This window comes from Syngnathoides biaculeatus, chromosome 3 (assembly GCF_019802595.1).
Source record: "Syngnathoides biaculeatus isolate LvHL_M chromosome 3, ASM1980259v1, whole genome shotgun sequence".
Lineage (NCBI taxonomy): Eukaryota > Metazoa > Chordata > Actinopteri > Syngnathiformes > Syngnathidae > Syngnathoides > Syngnathoides biaculeatus.
Genome location: NC_084642.1, coordinates 24,716,382 through 24,729,891, shown reverse-complemented (window position 1 = coordinate 24,729,891; position 13,510 = coordinate 24,716,382). Strand labels below are relative to the sequence as shown.

At 42.3% G+C, this 13,510-nt stretch overlaps 1 protein-coding gene across 1 annotated transcript; it reads right to left on the bottom strand.

The window, feature by feature from the left end:
* Window positions 1-923: 923 nt before the first annotated feature.
* Window positions 924-13,175, bottom strand: spg7 (SPG7 matrix AAA peptidase subunit, paraplegin). The gene is made up of 17 exons (XM_061814954.1): window positions 12,844-13,175; window positions 12,221-12,323; window positions 10,942-11,046; window positions 10,631-10,872; window positions 10,413-10,552; window positions 10,183-10,285; window positions 9,977-10,102; window positions 9,716-9,878; window positions 7,368-7,541; window positions 7,152-7,276; window positions 6,918-7,020; window positions 6,728-6,838; window positions 6,479-6,594; window positions 6,168-6,324; window positions 4,534-4,697; window positions 1,633-1,710; window positions 924-1,534 (listed from the first exon to the last, which is right to left on the bottom strand). Exons 1-17 carry the CDS (start codon window positions 13,042-13,044, stop codon window positions 1,328-1,330), a joined length of 2,418 nt encoding a protein of 805 aa, XP_061670938.1. The 5' UTR covers window positions 13,045-13,175; the 3' UTR covers window positions 924-1,327.
* Between the last annotated feature and the right edge of the window lie 335 nt (window positions 13,176-13,510).

Below are 13,510 nucleotides of genomic sequence, written 5' to 3'. Positions count from 1 at the left end.
ATTAAAATCCCCCATTTTACTGGTGGTTCAGAACTCTTGTTACAGAGCTGAGAGTCACATCAATTGTAATCTTCCAACAATCACTGCATTGCAACTCATTTTCTTTTCAAACCATTAAGTACCTAAAGCGATCAGCACTGTGATTGACATAGCAAATCTGCTTCGCATTTCTGAGGACCAGGCGGCACGGTGACTCAGCTGGAAAGCGTTGGCCTCACAGTTCTGAGGTCCGGGGTTCAATCCCGGTCCCGCCTGTGTGGCGTTTGTATGTTCTCCCTGTGCCTCCGTGGTTTTTCTCCGGGCACTCCGGTTTCTTCCCATATCCCAAAAATATGCAACATTAATTGGACACTCTAAAATGCCCCTGGGTGTGATTGTGAGTGCAGCTGTTTGTCCCCATGTGCCCTGCGATTGGCCGGCAACCAATTCAGGGTGTACCGTGTCTTCTGCCCGTTGACAGCTGGGATAGGCTCCAGCGCCCTACGACCCTCGTGAGGATAAGCAGCTAAGAAAATGGATGGATGGATTTCTGAGGATCAGAGTTCAAATCCAGGCTCACCTATGTGGCGTTTGCATGTTCTCTGTGCCCGTGTGGGTTTTTGCGGGGTACTCGGGTTTCCTTCCACATCCCAAAAAAATGCATCGTAGTGTAAGTGAAGACTCTAAATTGCCCAAAGATGTGAATTTGAGTATCAATGTTAGTCTATATGTGCCCTGTGATTGGCTGGCGACCACCTCAGGGTGTAACCAGCCTCTCGCCCAGTCAGTCCAGCACATTTGCAACCTTAGTGGGGATAAGCAGTATGGAAAATGGATGGATGAAAATACCTCAACGCTTGAGTGTACTCTACAAGTGCAGACATCCTCCAAAAAGTACAAACCCCACTGAAAGCATTTTAGTAAGTAGCCTAAAATGAGTTACAAACTCCTTAAAGCATTGCATTGAAAAGTTGTATTCAGGTTTTCAAGGTTTCAAGGAAACTTACAGAAGCTTTTCCTGTTCCTGTCATCTGACACATTCAAAACTTGAGTACACAAAAACATCTGCCATTGAGGCGCAACCAACATATAAGCTGTGTTCACTTCTTGGGAATTTAGACTTAAATACAAACATAAGACAAATATTCAGATTCCATCCAAACTCTACTTGCAGTGTGTTTGCTTGTTTCAGTGTGTTTTAGACCTCGGAGCTAGAGCGCATTTATTAGAAAACCAAATATTACAATTGAATGACATTACGTGAACAGCATTCCCACATTTGTTGAAAATGTTTTCACTCCACGATTACATATAAAAATGCAGCAGCTGAGAAAATCTGATGCACACTTCAGATCATCTCTGGATTCATGTCATCTTCACTGCGTTTGTGCGAAGGTGGCTGTGATTCGTCTTCGCCCGTGTCTTGCTTGTCCCTCTGAGCCTCTACCCAGCTCTGTGGGGCAATCATCTTCTTTGGCCCATGAGGTGGAGGACCCAGCAAAGCTTCTATGTCGTCATAGTTCACCACCTCATGCTCTAACAGAGCATTGGCCAACTGTAGGATTAAATTGCAGGACATTATAAACAGTTGCAAACATCTCAATGAATAGAAATGTATAAAATACACACTAGAAACAAAAAAAGCAAGGATACCAATGCCAACTTGTCTCTGTTGTCCATGAGCAGCTTTTCTGTATGCCGATAAGCACGAGCTATCAACATTTTAGCCTCCTAAAAGCACAAATATGTTACAATAATGTTTCAAAACTGCATAAAAAGACAATATCTCTGGACAATTTTATAACAATCCATCTATCTTCCACTGCTTATCCAAGGTCACAGCGGGGGGCAGTAGCTTTCGCAGGGATGCCCAGACTTCCCTCTCCCCAGCCACTTTTGCCACCTTTTCCAGGGGGATCCCGAGGTTTTCCCAGGCCAGCCAAGAGACAGTCTCTCAACCGTGTCCTGGGTCTCCTTCTGGTGAGACGTGCACGGAATACCTCAACAGGGAGGCGTCTGGGGGCATCCAAATCAGATGCCCTGGCCACCACATCTGGCTCCTCTCAATGTGGAGGAGGAATGGCTCTACTTCTGCTTCTCACCCTATCTCAAAGGAGGAGCCTAGACACCCTGCGGAAGAAACTCATTTTGGCTGATTGAATCCGGGATCATCTTTTTCTGGTCATGACCCACAGCTCGTAACCATAGGTGGGGGTAGGAACATAGATTGCACGATAAATGGAGCTTAACCTTTAAACTTAGATCCTTCTTTAACACAACTGACCAATACAAAGTCTGCATCACTGGAGAGGCTGCACCGATCCGCCAGTTGATCTCGCATTCCATTCTTCCCTCACTCGTGAACAAGACCCCAAGATACTTAAACTCATCCCCTTGGGGCATAATCTCATCCCAACCTGTAGAGGGCAGGCCACCCTGTTCTGACTGAGGACCATGGTCTCATATTTGCTGCTTCACACTCGTATGCGAACCACTCCAGTGAGATCATGCCTTGATGAAGCCAACAGAACCACCACATCTGCAAAAAGCAGGAATGTAATACTGAGGCCACAAAACCGGACCCACACTGTGCCTTGGCTGCGCCTAGAAATTCTGTCCATAACAAAATTCGTGAAAAAGGGCAACCTTGGTAGAGTCCAACCCTCACCGGAAACAAGTCAGACTTACTGCCATCAGTGCGGCTCAAACTGTGACACAGGTCGTAAAGGGATAGCCTGTTTCAGGGTGTTCGGTACCTCATATTCTTGAACCACCCCCCACAGGACTCCTTAAGGGACACGATCGAACACCTTTTCCAAGTCCACAAAACACGTCGACTGGTTGGGCGAACTCCCATGCACCTTCGAGGACCCTCCCGTGGATGTAGAGGTGTTCTACTGTTCAACTGCGACCTAGGGTGTCCTGGTGCCAAGTGTGTGTGTGTGGACACGCTTATGCTTGAACATGGTATTCGTTATGGAGAATCCGTGATGAGCAAAGAAGACGAATAACAGAACACCGCTTGGGTTCTGATCAGCGTGGCTGTTCACTGCTCATGTGAGCAGTTAAAGTCCCCCAGCGTAACGATAAAGTCCCCAGTGGGAGCGCTCTCTAGCACCCCTTCCAAGGACTCCACAAAGGGTGGGTACTCTGAACTGTTGTTTAGTGCTTAGGCACAAACCATATTCAGTACCCGTCCCCCCGAATGAGGGAGGCTACCCCGTTGCCCCCCGGGGTGAACCCCATCGTACAGGCATTGAGCCGGGGGGCAATAAGTATACCGACACCTGCTCTGTGTCACTCACCGTGGGCAACTCCAAAGTGGAAGAGAGTCCAACCCCTCTCAAGAGGACTAGTACCAGAGCCCATGCGGTATGTGGAGGGGAATCCAACCATATCTAGTCAGATATAGGGGATTGGATCGGCTAGCTTGCACTGCACCTGACTATGGCCACACCCACAGGTGGTGAGCCCATAGGAAGGTATACCATTTCGGGATATGCCTGGGCGGGCCTCATGTGTGCAGGCATAGCCACCAGGCGCTCCACTTTGAGCCCCACCTCCAGGCCTGGCTCCAGCAGTGGCACCGGTGACCCGTGTCTGGGCAAGGGAACCTGCAATCCATATAAGTCTTTCATCATAGGAATCTCACAGATGTGCTTTGTCTTGTCCCTCACCTAGGACCTGTTTGTCATTGGTGACCCTAGCAGGAGTGCGAAGCCACCAAAAACTTAGCTCCTAGGATTATTGGGACACACAAACCCTTCCACCACGTTAACGTGACGGCTTCCAGGAGGGGAAAATTATTGCAATTCAAATAAGAAATTCCAATAGAGTGCTACCTCTACTTACGAACATCTCTAGCAACAAAAATTCAGGTTACCAAAAGCCTCCTTGGAAAAATATTGTCTTTAGTTATGAAGGAAATTCAGAATACAAAAGGAAAAAAAAGTGGCTAGATTCCCAAAATTCCATCAAATGTAAACATCTTGTATCTTGGTTTGTGTGGCATGATAGTGTTACTCTCTCACTGGCTATCGCTGGAGCATCTTTCTGGCATCCCATTGACTTGGAGGGTCGTCTTTACCTATGATGCACATTCTGTATCTTGGTTTGTGTGGCACGATAGAGCTGCTCTTCCATTGGCTATCGCTGTAGCGTAGTGTAGTTTTTTTTTTTTAAGTTGTAATTGGAATTAAGTTGTTTGCGTGCGTACATTTGTATGGACATGTTTTCTCTCGGCTGTCAAAGTTTGCTTCCTCCTCCGTCACTCACTATTCTCTTCGGATGGTCGCCCAATGTCAAAGGTAAATGAACATGATTTTTTCAAGTCCTCTTTACATTATGTACTTTGAATGGTTATTTTTGGCACTGTGTGTGTGTGGTGTGGAACGGATTAGGCTATATTTACTTGTAAAATGCGCATCTATTTATGAAAAATTCACGTTGCAAAACAACTTCTGTAATGGATTAATTTCGTAAGTAGAGGTACCACTGTAACTACAGTCTAATAAAATCGGGCAACATAACAAAAAAGACAAATTCGGAACCTACATGGTCCATCTGCTGCTGGAGTGCTTGGCTGAAAGGTCTCCTCCCAATAGCACCTTGCTCCTCTGTTTCAGGGAAGGAAACTTGGCCGACACTGTTACACATGCCGTACTGCTTCACCATTGAGTAAGCCACGCGTGTCACCTTACGTAGGTCATCCTGAGCTCCTGGAGATGCAGGAAAACACTAAATTTCAATCAGGTTGATGGTTAAAAGGAAACAAATGCTGTCGTGACAATAATTCCATGCATTTGATTTGATTTCACTATGTTCTTTTAAGTTGAATTGGACCATTGACTTTCGCAGAATAGGTTCTTCTATGTAGCTTTGTTTTGTCAAAAATCAGAATTGTGTCGCCATGTTTATATACTTACACTGTGTCTAATAAGTGCTGTTTTTACACATATATTTGTCTCACCTAATATGTTTTCATTCATATTCATTAAATCTTTTTTTGTTCCAGAGCGTTTTATTTTTTAAGTTTAATCAAGTGAGCGCAAAATCTTGAATTTCCACATGGGGACGATTAAAGCATACGTTGATCCATCCATGCATTCATTTGCAGAGCTGCCAACATCCAGAAATTTACTTTCAGAACAATTTGTCAAAATTTTTCTGAATTTCAATATTCAAAGTCAAAATCTATTTTCAAAAACTAGCTATAAAAAATTTTATGTGACTTTGCTTGATTGGTGAACCACACAAACGTCTTTCACGCTTAAATTGGATTGGTGCAAACAGCACCTAAAATGGAAGTTGAAGTCTCGTGCACACAAGAGTTGATAAGCATCAATCCATTTTCTGAGCAGCTCATCCTCACAATGGTTGTGGGAGTGCTGGAGCCTATCCCAGCTATCTTAGGGCAGGAGGCTGGGTAAGCCCTGAACTGGTTGCAAGCCAATCACAAGCCACATAGAAACAAACAACTATTTGCACTAACAATCATACCCAAGGGCGATTTAGTCTCTCTCATATTATTACACGGCAGAGTAATAGTCACAATTATATCTGTGTGTGGCTGGTGGATGTGTGGAATAGATCAGCGCTCAGTGTTCCAGTAGAATGAAACAGCTTGTGACGACACCCTTGCCAAGAAAAACTCATTGGAGCTATACACTTCATGTAAATGGCCCATTTGGAGTTCAAAACAGCAAATTTCACCAAAAGGCAACTGATTTGCATGTATGGTATGGTAAGAAGTGTAGCTTGATTGCTGCAATGATTAGTGACTTAGACTGCATTGACAATAGATGCAAAGAACTTTCATCACCATGGCTTGGAAGCCGGAGTCAGGGAGTTCGTGTCATAAAATACAATACACTGAGCAGCTTTTTTCCCTTATTTTAATAGTCACCGGGGCTGAGCAACACTGTACTGTCCGGTACCATCAGACGGTGGATGTTTTTTCTCCCCTTAAAAGCCGCACTAATTGATGTTATGGCCACAAAAAGTCACCGTTCAGTGATTTCTGTAACAAAATACGGACATTCTATTACATTTGGCAGCTCTGATTCTATCGATCCATCCATTGCTTGCTGAGCTTGTGTCACGTAACCCACAGTGCATCTATTTTGGTAGCAGAGAAGTATATTAAAGGAAGATAGAGGGCATATTAGAGAACTGTCGGTGGTGTGTACCTGTTGTAACCTTGTTAAAGGTAATTGCTTCTGAAGCCCTTCCTCCCAGAGCCATGCACATGCGCTCAAACAGCTGCTCCTTGGTGAACAGGTACTGATCACGAGGCAAGATCTGGGCAAATCCCAGGGCTGCATTTGTCCGAGGAGCAATGGACACCTGAACCAACCATAAAACCAGAAAGTTGTTGTTTTTTTTCCCACTAGATGTATATATGCGCTTTTGTTTCGTGGTGAGTGGGTGAGTTACACCAGGCCTCTTACACAATACAGGAAAAATTATTTAACTGAACACAAATAATGTAGATTGTCACCTTCATGACTGCCTCTGTGTGCTCAAGCACCCACCCAACTAAAGCATGACCCGATTCATGGAAGGCAACCACCCTCTGCTCCTCTTTGGAGAGGATCTTACTCTTCTTTACGCTTCCTAAAAAACACATTTACACACATGCACACTACGAATCATACCATATCAGCTTTGAGCTCCACCTCATGTAAAAGGATAAGCAGCAGGTATAGAAAATGGATGGTTAAACATGAGAAAGTACATTCTACTGTACCTGCTATTACTCTCTCAACCGCATACTCAAAGTTGAAAGTATCGATTGACTTGTGCCCCTCTCTGGCAGCATGCAAGGCAGCTTCGTTACATATATTAGCAATGTCAGCGCCTACATACACAATTATAGTGAGGCAATGACGTTTTTCCATTATCATATGATTAAGAAGTTACGGCTGCGTGGGAAATACCACTGAAGCCAGGAGTGAGCTCAGCCAGGCGCAGTGAGTAGAAGTTGGCTGGTTGAGTAAGTTTTAAGATCTTCAGATGCTGCTCAAAAATTTCCATCCTCTCCTGAAAAAAAAAACAAAAACAAAATTTGTTAAAATAAGGCTCTGGAATCATTTTAAATAGGTATACACATGTACAGCATCTTAAATTGGTACTCATTTTTACTTCGGTTCATTAAGTATGCCTCCAGTCACCTGCAAAGTTGGAAGATCTATGAAGATGTGCCGATCCAATCTGCCAGGTCTCATCAGAGCGTTATCCAAAATGTCTGCTCTGTTTGTTGATGCCAGGACAATCACATGGTCAGTTGTTCCCATCCCTGCAGAAAAAAAATCAAAGCTATAAGAAATTCTTATATGAGAACACACTTTTGATGACAAAAATTTGCTATTATGCTAATCGGAACCCACCGTCCATCTCAACCAGCAGCTGGTTGAGTGTCTGCTCCTCCTCAGTATTGGAGAATCCAGACATGTTGGTTGAGCGCTTCTTCCCTACAGCATCAATCTCATCAATGTAGACAATGCAGGGCGCCCGGCCACGAGCCTCCTTGAAAAGGCTCCTCACCCTGGCAGCACCCAGACCTAACAACATTTTTGTTTAATTATTATCATTATCGAAAAGCCAAAGACAAAATTATTTTCCTTGACTACCTAAATCAATTAAAATGGTCACATCTGTCCATCAGAGGGAGCTCTGATTGCTTGGCTAAAACAGAATGGACAAGTAAGAAGGTTTGAAGGCAAGAGCAAAGACACATTATACATATGAAGAGTTCAGATGCAAAAGCAGATATATCTATATTTGTTGTTTCTATAGATTCTTTGATTTATGTTTTATATAAATTCTCGGTCTTCCCAATCCAACTGATACTTCCATTTCTTCATCAGATGAGGATAAATCCGAGAAATCAGCGCTGGGCATAAATGGTGTCCCATGTAACCGAGCGTTTGAACACGTCACATACGCCCACGTAGGTCATATGACTCACGAGAATGGCAGCACCCCGGAAATGTCGTATTTGTCGATAAAAATCTTCTCAAAACACTACTAAACGAGACAGGATTTAACATCACATTGTCAAGATAGAGTACACATTACATGACCTATTGGATACATTGTTGATGCAAACCACTGGATTTCCCTTTTCAGTAATTCAATCATGGGCCAAGTTTAGCATATTTGAGCGGCAGTACAATATTTATGTCTATCGGTGAAAAAAAACAAGGGAAAATAAATTGATTTTTTTGCCTTTTACTGCATTGCAGAATAAGATAGGTTGGTTAGTAACACATGCCAAAAATACCAATAAAATTGGGATCCACGATAACTTTTTTTCCCATTGATACTGATAAATGACAATTTCCTGCTTTCCACAAACCAATACCTATACTCAATATTATTGTTTTTTTTTTTTTTTTAGGTTTAGATCAGGAGTCTTTAGCAATTTCCAGACCAAGCTCATATATCATCTTTGGCATTCGTCCTCCGTCAGAATAGTTGACTCATCACAATAAAAGTGAACTATGACTAGGGCTCATAACATAACGAATTATGCTCTAAACCATTATTTCCCATGAGTTTCATCTTTTTACTAAAGCTCTCTGATATTTGTATCGACAAGAGTCCTCCATAAAAGCAGGAAAAAAAAACTTGTATACCGCTTTATTAGTCCGCTGTCTGCCTTGCTTCACACAGTCACGTGAGAACAGCACATTCGTAGCGCTAACTCAATTAACTTCTGTCTTCTTGAATTTGAAAAATACACGAGTTCAACTATTCATGCTTTTCATTTTAGTCATATTAATGTTTATTTCACTTTTTGGCTGAGTTCAGAGTCCGGGGAACAAAGGAGTGTTGCCCCTGAGCTGCCAGACGTCATCATTTGCGGAGATGGACTCGCGCTGGCCCCTCCAGACGCAGGGGGGGCCGTTATGCATTCTGATTTGAATTCCATTTGTAGATTATCTAATTTAGTATCCAGAAAGTGAACATTGCAAAGGAAGATGTGTAGGAGCGTTGTGCTTCAGAGGTTAGGATTTACCTTAGCTGTTCGCCCACTGTGACGAGAGCAGCTGCTCAAAGCCACTTGATGCACATAATTTCAGCAAGTGCTGGTGATCATATGCTCATTTATTGCAGAAAATAACTAGTTTTGGAGTTGTAGCCAAAGGATTTGGTGAAAATATTCATGACTGTACCAAGTAATGCAAACAGCAGCATTCGGCGACCTGCACGCTGCCTAATAATACGTTTTATCTTAACTGTACATTTTTTTTTTGGTATTGGACTAATAAGCGTGACATGTTTCTCCTTCGGCAGCACGATGGCGGAGCTGAAAAGTGTTGGCCTCAGAGTTCTGAGGACATGGGTTCAATCCCAGCTCTACCTGTGTGGAGTTTGCATGTTCTCCCCCGTGACTGTGTGGCTTTTTTTTCCCGGGCACTGTGGTTTCCTCCCACATCCCAAAAACATGCAACATTAATTGGACACTCTAAATTGCCCCCAGGTGTGATTGTGATTGGGGCCGTTTGTCTCTGTGTCCTGCGATTGGCTGGCAACCAGTTCAGGGTGTACCCTGCCTCCTGCCCGTTGACAGCTGGGATGGGCTCCAACACTCCTCCGACCCTTCTGAGGATAAGCGGCTAAGAAAATGGATGGATGGATGTTCCCCCCGCCCCAATATGGGACTGATAATGATTGGCTACTTATCGTGCATCCTGACTATAAAAAACTGTTTACAGAACCATACACATACCTCCAATGACCTCAACAAACTCTGAGCCAGCCATTGCCAGGAATGGCACCTGTGCCTCTGTGGCAACAGCCTTAGCCAGCAGAGTTTTTCCACAGCCTGGGGGTCCGAGTAGCAATGCCCCCTTTGGAACCTTGGCTCCCAGAAGAAGGTATCGCTCAGGATTCTGAATAAAAGACAATATAAACAACTTTGTAGATTTCAGAAGTATTTTCCAGCTTTTACTGTCAGAAAGTCACGTGTCGAAAGCGTGATGCCTCTCACCTTGAGGTAGTCAACAAATTCTTTCACTTCCAGCTTTGCTTCATGCATACCAGCAACATCTTTAAAGCTAACACCCTTACCCGACTTGCCATCCACAATGGTGAATTTGGCCATTTTAAGCTGATTCTGTCAAGCAACATTTAGAATTGCCAGAATTGTGACTTTGTTTGAACAAAGAGTAATACAAGCAACTATCAATCACTTACAAATGCACTGAAGCCACCCTCTCTGCCACCCATCCCTGCCAAACGAAAGATGTACCAGAGAATAGCCACGCCAATTGCCGCCATCCCAAGAGCATACACTGCGCTGCAATTAAAGATGAAAAGCCACAACATAAAATACTAATTAAGTTAGAGAGGGTATGATTTGAAAAAAAAAATTGTCACGCAAGGCATTTAGATGAATCAATCAATACATAAATAACGGCTCTTACTTTCCAAAGAATCCAGTACGTTTGTAGGAGACGGGTATCCGGTCCTTCGTGTCAATATTCAGATCCTCCTCAGCAGCCCTCAGCTTCTCCTCAAATTTGTCTATGTTGGCGACTTGCATTCGATACATGAGTGCAAGCCTCTACCAAAGATAGATTAGATTTGGGAGAATTAGCATTCATAAATCACAAATGTTTCATTTGATATTTGCTCAGCATACAGGCCTGCCAAAGATCACTGCCCCAGGGTGAAGGTAGATTTCGACGATGTCACTTTCTGGAACCACCTGGACACGTGACACCTCTCCCTTGGCCAACATCTCATGGACAAAATCATTCCAAGAGATGTTGCCACCGCTGGTGTTAATCGAGTTTAGAAGGCTCATGATGAGTGCTATTATGAAGAGGGTCCGGAGACGCTCTCTGTACATCTGGTCCTCCTGCTCACGGCGTTTCTTTTCCTCTGAGAAAGAAAATTATGGATTGCTATGAGCATCAAGAGGATATTATTTGTTATCCAGTGCAGTTTTACCTTCATCTTCTTCTGGGGTTTTTCCTTTTGGTTTATTGTGTTTATCTTTTGTTTCTTTAGACTGAGATGCATGAGACTTGGATGTACTGAAGAGGTTTGTTGGCCCTGGAATAAAATAATATTAGTTATATATAATAATATAAAATAGTATAATATAATATGAGGCTTTACACTATCAGGATTTTGGGGGCCGCTCAGCGAGTTCAAAACAAAAATGATAATCACAAGATGGAACGATGAGTCAATTTAAATGACCTGCTCATTTAATGTACATACTTGTGTAGTTAATTGGTAAAAAAAATAAATAACTGCAATAAATATATCTTTGCTTGTCTATTTATGACAGTGAGGCATAGCACCAGAAGGAACAAATTAATGATATAGGACATACAGCAATTAATGTATCTACTTTTTGTTTGTTGATGTGCCACAAATTTTTTTCTATTGCAAGGTATATGTGTGTGCCTTGGCGCCAAAAAAGTTGGAATTCACTGCTCTGGTCAGATCATGTGCTAAACAGAACCGCAGCATGTTTACAGAAAACCACGAGTGCTAGAACTAGCTTGGCAGGCTATGTCACATTTTGTTGCCTGCTTGCGAGCCATATTATATTAAAAGTACATGAACATACAGTACTTCAAGCGAGCCTTACACGCACATCCTCCCGTGTCCTGAGCACCAGTGACCACAAACACACATTTCCCCCCTACTTTCTTCTTATCATACAGTCGGGAAAATGTACTTGTGTTGTTAGCCCCACGGTAAAAGGTTATCTGGTTGCATTTGAGTTGACCAGATAGAGCCCACTGATCGTAAAAAAACAGGATGTCGTGGTATCGGAATACAAGATTTTATTCCAGTAGTCTGAAGGTGCAATCGCAAGAGAGGAAATTTGTCTCCTAGTCTGATCCGCACCTTTCGTGTCGTCTTGTCTTAGCCGTCTTGTTGCTGTTTTTAATTATTTTATTGGCTGTCAGATATTTACAATAATATATGATATGTAATATGAAAAAACGATATAAATAGTACTATATAAACTATCCTTTGGATTCAGATATACTGTGCATGACATCGAGGTGGATAAACTGTCTTTTGCAGAGCCGATCATTAATGTTATCATCGGATCGGCAATTTATGACATAAAAAAATTACAATTATTGGCCGATTGGCTCAGGCCAATACAATTGGTGTAAAGTGTAGTTTCCATGAAATGTTGTGGGATTGGGAAATAAAGCACAGATTAGTTTTGTGGTAAAAAAATAAAATAATACAAGATTACCTAATGAATTTACCAAAACCATGGGATTTGTAAACAGGTTGTTCCTGACCAACACTTTGCCGATTCCAGGCAGCGTGAGACTCATTGGTTTATTGAGAAGACTCTGGAATACAAAATACAGATGGTGTGACAAAAAAATCCAGTTGTGAATGTAGAATTTTTTTTTTGTAGGTCCCTAATAGAACTGTTGGAAACAAATCATAAATGATCTCCAGTACGGACACTATTGCCGAAGTACCGTTGATTTTTAAGTCTCTTATAACAACAGAGGTGTTCTTTAGAAAACCATACAGCTAAAAGCCCCAGATTGGATCGCTATATTCATTATATTATCTTCTTCTTTCCCTTACGTCTTGTCCCGTTATGAGTCGCCATAGCGTCATCTTAGATGAACGCATATTTGTTTTGGCAGTTTTACGCCGGATGCCCTTCCTGACGCAACCTCTTTCCATTTAGCCGGGGAGAGAATGTTACAGCATATTAAAAACGCCGTAAACTAATTCGGCATCCCAGCGAATTTCAGCACAAGACTGGCAAAACTTAAACCTCTATGAACTGAAATGTTCTCTTATCTTCTGCAAATGCTTCGGGGGCTTTGTTATAAATGTTCGAATGTTTCGTACCTGGATCACTTTTCGATGTTGTCCAGTAAGAGTCCTTTCGGACACTGCAAAAAGCATCTTTCTAAAAACCACATTGTTGATAGGGTCGCTGAACGTCGCCCTCTGGGCTAATATGTGACGGCTTCGTCTTGACCATGTCCACGCTAAGCTTCTTTTATATTTCGTACAAAGACTAACACAATGCTGCATCAACGCAGCCATAATCTCTATCGGCACAAAACTATGAAAATTGAACGGACATTGTTGACGTTTTATTTCACTTTCACACGTTTATTTAACCATGTCAGTCTAAGCTAGCCTGCCCTACAATGTTATTCAACCGCGTGACGTAATATACGCATTTCCCGGAAGTATATACTATTTTATTACACAAAATAAATAAAACACGTACACTCGCACAAAAAAAAAACAACCTACAAATGTGCACTGGACTTTAATTGAACTGTGAATTTATTAATTTTTTTGTTATTAAAAATTTTAATTGATTAATTTAACCCACATTTCTACTCGTGTTGAATTCAATCTTAAAATAAAGTTGAGTTTAGTTAAATTCTTTTCGTTGCGGAAAAAAAAACAAAACGCAGCATCCACGAAATACGACCGGTTGTGTAAAACATATAAACAAAAAAATGTTCATATCGTCAGTTATTCAATCACCTGTGTATCT